Source organism: Silene latifolia, chromosome 2, assembly GCF_048544455.1.
Source record: "Silene latifolia isolate original U9 population chromosome 2, ASM4854445v1, whole genome shotgun sequence".
In the NCBI taxonomy this organism is placed as follows: Eukaryota; Viridiplantae; Streptophyta; class Magnoliopsida; order Caryophyllales; family Caryophyllaceae; genus Silene; species Silene latifolia.
In genome coordinates, this window is record NC_133527.1 from 107,647,269 (window position 1) to 107,656,577 (window position 9,309).

General features: G+C 38.8%; 1 protein-coding gene across 1 annotated transcript; it reads left to right on the forward strand.

Moving 5' to 3' along the window:
- The first annotated feature begins 8,258 nt into the window (after window positions 1-8,258).
- Window positions 8,259-8,741, forward strand: LOC141641161 (uncharacterized). The gene has a single exon (XM_074449834.1). The coding sequence runs from the start codon at window positions 8,259-8,261 to the stop codon at window positions 8,739-8,741; it is 483 nt and encodes a 160-aa protein (XP_074305935.1).
- Window positions 8,742-9,309: the final 568 nt, after the last annotated feature.

The following is a 9,309-nucleotide window of genomic DNA, read 5'->3' on the forward strand; positions in this document are numbered from 1 at the left end:
TATCGGCGAATGCCCTTGGTGTTTGGCGCTGCGACTTCTTCGATTGCCCTTCTAAGAGATTGATGGCTTCATCAATATGGGTCGTTGCTGGGGTTTTGCCCTTAGACGATGAGGCCCCTTGGTACCCTTTCGGCTTTTCAGCCTCTGCCCTTATGACATCATCTTCTACCTTTATCCCGATTCTTATCAATTCTTTGAAAGAGCCAAAATTCTGGTATTTCAGAGCATTGCGGTAAATAGGTCGTAGATTCTTTACGAACTTATCTACCATTTCAACTTCATCAGGCTTCTTGGCTAATTTCACGCTTTCAAAGACGCCATCTTGCAAGGAATTCAAGAAAGCCTTCTTTGTCTTTCGTGTCATCACCTCCAATGTTCTTATGTTGGTTTGAATCTCGACATTATCAAAGATAGTTCTTACGTAACTCCACCGTAATATCTTCGAAAGTGGGGAAGTTCTTAAGGTCAAGATTATAGAACCACGCCTTCGGTGTTCATCCGAGATTGGGCAAAAATTTCAGAGAGCATGTCAACAGTACTCCTTCATCTTAAAAGTACCCTTTATAGGCCTTAACATGGTGAACTGGATCTTCGGTGCCCTTGAACTTGGGGATGTCAGTGAGTACCATGTTTGTGGGCAACTTATCCTGAACCGGGGCATAGGCCCTAGCATTCTCATAGTGGATGTTCTTCCCCTGGGAGAGCTTCAAACGGTCCTCAATGAACTTGAACCATTTCTCCAGATCAGTCAGAGGTGGGGTAGATGAAGCGGAGTCTTCACCTAGATTGGATTCGATTGCATCCATTCGGGTCATCATGAGGTTCACGGCCTCAGTAAGCTTGTTAACAGCATCTTCCATTGCTTGACGTCGGGTTTTTGGCGGCCTTTCTACAAGAAAACCCCGTACTGAGTCAATATTTAAAGTAAGAGCCCCTGCACACTTAAGGACACGACCCCAACTTGACTTAAACAAAGACTCGACTTGAGACTGATTAAACAAGGGTTCGACTCACGGTTTGATTTAGACATCGGTTCACTTTAGACTCGACAAAACGACATGACTCAAACTGTCATAACTCGATTCTAAACTGGACTTGGTGTGACTAAACCCGTGATTGGGCTAACATAGCCTATGGGTTCGTGTGAAACGTCCACAAGGGCCTAGCTTGGACGTTTTTTGTGGACTATCCTAAACCAAAAGGTCGACCAACATGACTCAAAGCCCAAGAGGTGATCTTGGGTGACCCAACAAGGTCGTGTTCTAGACTCTTGGAATGAAAAAAAAAACGTCTAGCCTAACACCGCCAGGACCCGGACACGACTCGACGCATTTCATGCTTGGTTGAGGTTCGGGAAACATTTTGGATTGATTTTGAAAAATGAAGGATTGATTTGAAAATGAGATTTGAAATGGGCAGCATGCCGGCTATAAAAGCTCATTTTTGGGCCGAAAATTCTAGTCCTATTTGGGCAGCATTCCGCGTTTTTAAAACCATGCTATTTTGAAAGTAAGTTGTTCAAAAGTTCGGTTTTGAAAAGGACATGGGAATTTTCGAAAAAACAAGACTCGGGAAAACAAATCGCACATTGTCATTCTCATGTTATAAGGATGTATGCTCCTAGACACCTCTAAGTCTCGGCAAGTCTTCTACAAGAAGGTCTATGCCCTCCATCCTTTTGCGGTCTTATAGAGCATGGTGTCTTAAGGTAAAGTACCTAGAAGATCGTCCCCACTCCCAAGAACCACGCGAGGCGAAGTGGAAGCGAGCAATGTGCAGCTTCTGGCATAGTGGGACGTCGCCCCCACGCATCACGAAGAAACGCCGGGACGGCCCGGCAAGTCCTTAAGGGTTTATGCATGAATCGTAGCACTATGAGTAATGTTTTACTTTCCAACACTTTCTTTTCAAGTTTCACCTCGGAGGAAAAAGACCCTAGAAACACAAAGTGTAACTAGTCCTCTTTTCCCCAATGAGTCGCCAAATCAGGACAAGGCCCTCAGGAACTGCGTCCGAGGGATCCACACCCGGCATAATCGACTCGAGGTTCTTTCGAATCGAATTAAGACATATTAGAGTCGCCACCAAGTTTTTTGGGAACTTGGAACCGTTCAAGTCAACTTTACACCTTTCATCGAAAAGCATAAAGCCCATCGACTACGAGTGATTAAAGATAAAGACTTGTACCCTATATCACTCGATTTGAATGACTCTCGTAATCCAATGGTATTTAGACGGATCCACAAACCATAGATCTTGAGTAAGGGGTGAGGGTACGTGTTGGGAAACCCATAAGGACACCCAACCCCGCCCGTCGATAACGGCCTCTACTAAGTCAAGTGTCGGATTTCAAACAAGGTCATAGCTACTGCGATGTATGATGTGCAAAACGTTGTTTTAACCCTAACATGTGAAGTTTCTACGTCGTTTTAGATGCAACTAAACTAACTTTGTCAAAGTTGTAATTTAGCATGTGGGTTGATTGATCTAACAACATACAAATAAAACAAACAAGGCTTGATGGGGAATGGGGAGTCATGTTGGGATCTACCTATTACAAACCAGGCATTTCATGCCGACACAACAATAAATAAATTACAACTCGATCTAATTACAATTGCTATAAACAAAACAATACATGACGCAAACCCGCGGCCAATTGGCCTTGAAAACCGTGCACTTGAGGGTGGCCCTCGGCTCACATGACCCACGGCTCTTGGGTCATCCTCGTATTGCGTGCTCGCGCTTAATCTCATCGAATTAGACATAGGGCTACGCACCAAAGCATGCATTAGCATAAACCGGGCCATGTTGCTTTAGACAACACGCGGTTTACTACGCCTCTACAAGCATTGGGAACAACCGTCTAACCAAACAAGACTAAGGTTTTTAGAAATCATTTGACTCGATAAAAGAAAGCAAACTTGAAAGATTACAACTCGATAAACCAACGATAAATTACAAACAATGAAACAACAAAGAACAAATGATAAACAAGGAAAAGGAAACAAAACGAGAAAGACGGGACACGACCCAAACCAACGGCCCAAACCAACGGCCAAGACCCGGTCAACCTAGTTCCTAAGTTAGATTCATTGGTTAGATCGAAAGATTGCGAAAAGGGATAGGAAACAACTTAGAAAACGAGTAAAAAACGATGTCGATTGATTGTCGCGCAAGGGTGCATTCTACACGGCCTAAAGGGTCTAATTAGGTCAAATTCGCTAATTAATTTAACTCGTCGAGTGTCAATAAGAGGGTGCTAATCACGCACTCTTATACTAGCGAGAAATTAGGTGAAAGAGAGAGATGCATTCAATTAATTACAGAATTGTTAGTTGATTTTATAACTTACGTCGAAGCCACCTATCGTGTCTAATTAGGTTATTAAATTGAATTAAAGTCATCTAAATACGTCATAGGTTAACAATCAGAGGTTAAACTAACATGCAACGGGTCCTAGGATCCATCGATTTGGCCGAAACGAAAGGGGGTCGAAAACGAAGAACGAAGTTAGACAATTGTTTTATTTATGCCCTACTTTGAACACGAGGATATGTAAATGAGACGGGGGTGTACGACCGACAGATGTAGCGGTTTCTTTTCCCATCTCAAGTCAACGCGGGTGTTCATAGTGGTACTTTAACTCATACTCGGACTAACTAGTTTCATCGTTAATTTAAAACAATCGATAAACAAGCGAAAAGACAAACAAAAAAAGACAATAAAAAAGGCATAAAAAAACGAAATAAAAAGAGAAGAGAAGGGGATTTGATGCACCCTCAACCTACATGTATCGTTGACACCGTCTTGGGTCGTAATCGATGGTAGATTTTATCTCGAGAGGCCGTCGTCGACGAAGTAACAAAGCAACACGCGTTTTGGAAAGTTTCTGGACAGCAGTTTTAAAACAGTGATATCTCCCTCGTTTCACGACGAAAATTCGATCCGAAAGATGTTTTGGAAACTAGAAAGAGAGGAGAACAAGGATCTTAAAGCAAACCCTGCTCGTTTTGGGTTATTGGGCACGAAAAACGAGCACAAACAGAACTGGACCGACAAGGAAAAAACACGAAAACAGAGTGTTATTTCACTCTGTTTTTCGAGGAATTTCGTGTACTCTCAAGGGCAATTTGGCTCGTAATTCTTTATCTAATGTGTATATGGATGTTATATGGTTAATTAGGAACAAGAAACTCGAATTTTTATGGTGATTTGATGGAGGAACGAAAGGGTTTTCGAAGGAGACACACAAACAGTTTCAGTTTGTGTGTCGGTTTTGTTTAGGGTTTTTGGAGGATGTTTAGGGTTTGTTTCTGAGGTTTAAAGCTTCTATGTGATGGTTGGATGTATGGAGAACTTAGAGGAATGAATGTATGGTGAAGGGGTGGTATTTATAAGGGTTTAAAATAGGTTAAAAGGGAGGAGAGGCAAATCGGGCTCAATGAACATAGCTGCTGTCCATCGGTTTTGGGAGGGGTTTCTAGGGTTCGTTTTGGAGGATTTCTTGGTGATCAAGCTAGGATAATATGGGTAGGATACTAGGGTATGGGTTAGGGTTAATGGGTACGGGTCTTGGTAGTGTTTGAAGCGGGTTTGGGCTCGGGAATTGGCTCGCAAAACAGGGGAGCTGTTCGGTTTTATGCGGGCTGCTTGGGGTTGGTTTTGAACGAGATTTTGGGCTGCTTGTGAGGGGGTTCGAACATGGGTTGATGGGTGTTGGTATAGGTGGGTTAGTGTACTCGAGATTCGTGCCAATTCGCAAAAGAAACGGGCTTAAAAACGAGCTAAAATCGAGCTCAAAACACACGATGCAAAACGAGTTCCTCGCTTTTAAAAATCGATTTTTCAAATCAACTAATAAATTAAAATAAATGACTTTTCAAATCAAATATACTCATAAAATGATTTTTCAAATCAAATACTTACTTTATTTTCAATAAAATAAACTTGGAAAATAAATTCAAAATAAAGCTTTAATTTAAATATCATTTAAATTAAATGAATAATGAATTCACTTAAAAAAACACATTAATTTTAAATATCATTTAAAATAACAAAATGAACCCACTAAAAACATTAATTCAAATATCATTTAAATTAACAGAATGAATTCACTAAAAACGTTAATTTAAATATCATTTAAATTAATAAAATACTTCATCGACGACGCCCATTCTACCTCGTAAAACGAGCTCCAAATAATGACAATGACAACTAAAGAATACATGTGTCCTATCATCATCGGGTGTTTGTCGGGTTCTCTATAAATTCCAATATCGACGGATACGGGTATCTACACCTTTAATTACGGTATTTTTCTAATCTTTATTTAATAATTACTCAATCATTATTGTTCATCTTATTATGCTCTTAAATATGCCTTCTTATATTGTTATTGTTGTTATTGTTATTAGCATGAGTAACTAATGTTTTTATCGAGGGAAAAAGGGGATCTAGGTTGTTAGAAGGGGATTAAACTAATGAATTGATTGTTAATATTGCTTATTTGTTGTTGTTCATGTTATTATTCTTCATCTAGTAAATTAATTACTAGCCAGGGTTAATTGACTAATATAGCGAATTGAGACTTTCACCGACTGGGCTAGAATCAATATAGGCTACGATAACTGAATATAGATAATTTAATGATAGCGATTGCATATTAAATTATATCTAAAGGAATATTGAATCGATAGATCATATAACCTTAAACAACATAATTAGCTCTATCAATGAATTAAATCACACCCCGTATGACTACCTAGTGAACCCGAATCCCTAGACTCTTTAATATTATTGTTATTCATCTTTTATTACACTTGCTATTAATTGTTAGAAAACAAACAATCAAAACTCCCAAAATTGGTTACTTGACATACTTAAATATTAACAAACTAGACTAATTACCTCGCCTCTCTATGGATTCGACCCTTCTTACCGCTAGCTATTAATTAGTAGTAATTTAGGTTTATTTTGATTAAGGTGATACGACTTTAGCCTTGTCATTCGCTCTCATGTGTTGTAAAGTTAAGATTTTTTCTCTAAGTTGGGTTCATTTGTATTTGTTATCGTAGTTTTGGTTTTGGTTTATCACTGAAACTACCGTCTTAGATCCACATATCCATAACGTGCCTTGGCACAAACCATTTCTATCCCTTTAACCCATTTTCCACCCTTATTGTCCTTGATACATGTACTTTTGTCTACATATTGGATGCATACTCACCCTTACATACTTATGAGTGCATGAGTGAATCCGCGAGAATCCAACTAATTTGTCTTGCAAGATCGAAAGGTATTTGGCATTTGTCTATAGTATGGTGACTTAAGACTTGAGCTCCGTTTTCTATTTCCCGTACCTTTGAATATGTTTTATTGGTACACTTTGGTCATTGCCTTGTTACGTATATGGATAGCTTGGGATTTGTATGTGCTTCAACATTAGTTCTGAGTTGTTTATTCGCCATTTGTATGATTGCCTTTTGTATTGTGTGTTGCTTTGCTTGAGGACAAGCAAAGAGATGGTTTGGGGGAGTTTGATGAGTCATAATTATATCATATTTATGCCTCCCCTTAATTGCTTTTGATACGGTTTTCGTGCTAGTTTATATTATTTACATGTCTTTTATGTTAGAATGTTGATACTTATGATTTTTTATGTTTAATGCAGGAATGATATATTTGAGGGTCAAAGGTATGAAATGGGCATCGCGGAGTAGGCATGAAGGAATACACGAAGCATGCCACGTGAATCTATAAGAATGAAAGAAGAGAAGTTAAGAAGACAACACGAAGAAAAGGGCTGAAATAAGTTAGTGCCTCGATCAATCGAGCTGGCTCGATCGAGGAAGTTGGTGACTCGATCGAGTACATAGAGGCTCGATCGAGGAACCACTTGATTCCAGATTTTTCGCAATTTTCCTTAAGTCGGTTATGTTTTATTATAAATACCTAAGCCATACCCTAGTTTATTTTACGCTTTATTTTACTTAGTTTCGTATTGCTACCCTAGAAAACTCTCAAAATACATTTAGTTTAGATAATTGTTCTTACATTTGGATCTAAATTCCGTTCTTCATTATTCGTTAAGGTACTTAATCTTTACTCATTAATTATTAATTTAGTTCATGCTATTATATCTTTATTCTTATTTATTGTCTTTAATTATGTCTTCATCAATTATTGTTGTTGTTTTTCCCTTTAATATGAGTAGCTAATTCTCTTATCTAGGGTGAATGGGGATCTAGGTTGTTAGAAGGGGGAATTAATTAATTAATTGATAGTTAAAATTGCTTATTCATTGTTGTTCATTTATTATTCTTCATCTAGTTAGTTAATTACTGGCCAGGGTTAATTGACTAGTATAACGAATTGAGGCTTTCACCGATCAGTTAGAATCAATATAGGCTATGATAACTGAATAGAGATAATTTAATGAAGCGATTGCATGTTCAATTTGATCTAAAGGAATAATGAATCGACCGATCATATAACCTTAAACAACATAATTAGCTCTATCAATAAGTTAAGACTCACCCCTGAATAACTACCTAGTGAACCTAAACCCTAGACTTCTTAAATATTATTATTTAAAGTCTTTACTCTATCTGCAATTAGTTGTTAGCAAACAAACAATCAAAACCCCCAAGAATTGTTACTATAAGGCGAACTTGGACTTTAGCAAACTGATTTTTACCGCCTCCCTGTGGATATGATACCGTACTTACCGCTAGCTATTTGTTAGTACTGAGATAAGATTTATTTTGATTAAGGCCAAACGACTGAAAATAACCTTATTAGACTTCATTGTTGCTTTACCAAGAACTCAAAGAGGGAAGGATTCAATCATGGTGGTTGTAGATAGGTTTACCAAGATGGCACATTTTATTGCTTTTAAGAAAACTGAAGATGCAACTAGTGTGGCCGAGCTCTATTTCAAGGAGGTGGTCAAGCTCCATTATATTCCTAAGTCCATTGTCTCAGATAGGGATTCAAAGTTCATGAGTCATTTTTGGAGGACCTTATGGAATCTACTCAAGACAAGGCTCTTATTTAGTACCTCCAATCACCCTCAAACTGATGGGGAAATGGAAGTTACCAACAAGACCTTGGAGAGGATCCTTAGATGCACGGTTTTTAAGTCATTAAAAGATTAGGACCTCAAGCTAGCTCAAGCCGAGTTTGCCTTCAACCGAGCACCTTCCACAACCACGGGCAAGTCTCCCTTTGAAGTGGTCTATGGCGTGAATCCTATGATGCCTACTGATTTGGCACCCATCAAGAGGAATGCCGTTGATTATGATGATAAGAAAAGAGTTGAACAAATGCTCCATGTCCATGAACAAGATGAGAAGCAAATTGAGAAGGCTAATGAGGCTCATAAGGCCAAGTTCAAGGGTGCTAAGGGAACCAAGAGCTTTGAACCCGGAGATCTTGTTTGGATACACTTGAGAAAGGAAATATTTCCAGAAAAAATGAAGAATAAGCTCATGCCTAGAGCTAATGGTCCATTCGAAGTCCTTGAGAAGTTCGGGTCCAATGCATACCAGATAAACCTTCCCGGAGAGTATGGTGTACATGGAACTTTCAATGTTGGGGATTTGAGTCCTTATTATGAAGAGGTTGAAGAGGATAAGCTCGAGGATTTGAGGGCAAATCCTTTTCAAGAAGGGGATATTGAAAAGAATCAAACCGAGAAAGCTCCTATTTCACCCGGTTTGGACCTCGTCCTAATTTGAGGTCTAACTCAAAAACCGTCTAAGAAGCCATGGCTCCAACCATCCTAATTCTTATCTTGGGTGTTTAGGACGTTTTTGTGTAGGATATTTTATCTCCAAGAGTTACCAATCGTAAATTAATTGAAGAATCATTGCAAAGGTACCAAGGGGACCCGGTTTTTAACAATGAGCTAAATGTCGCTTTCAACCTTTCCTCTTTTGATCCAACAAAACTCAAAGGACTTTTGGGAGCTGCACAAGAGCCTTACACGGTTCCACAAGGCCACCAAGTCACCCATATAGCGTAAGTAAGGAGTTGAGCTAACAAACAATGAGGGTTGGACTATTAGTTTACTTTATCATTTCTTTGCTTTATGTCATTTTCAATTTCAAAGATTGTGTAAGTCCTAGGTCAGCCGTTTTTCTTCTATTATAGCAGCTCATTTTATGTCCCTTAGATGTAGCTAGTAATCAAGGGTTAAGATGCCTTGGTCTATATAAAATAAGCTAGACACATGAGAACTTCAGATTTGAATGAACCTAATTACAAGTGAAAACCTAGTTTTTCTCTCTTTAATTCTTTGCTTAG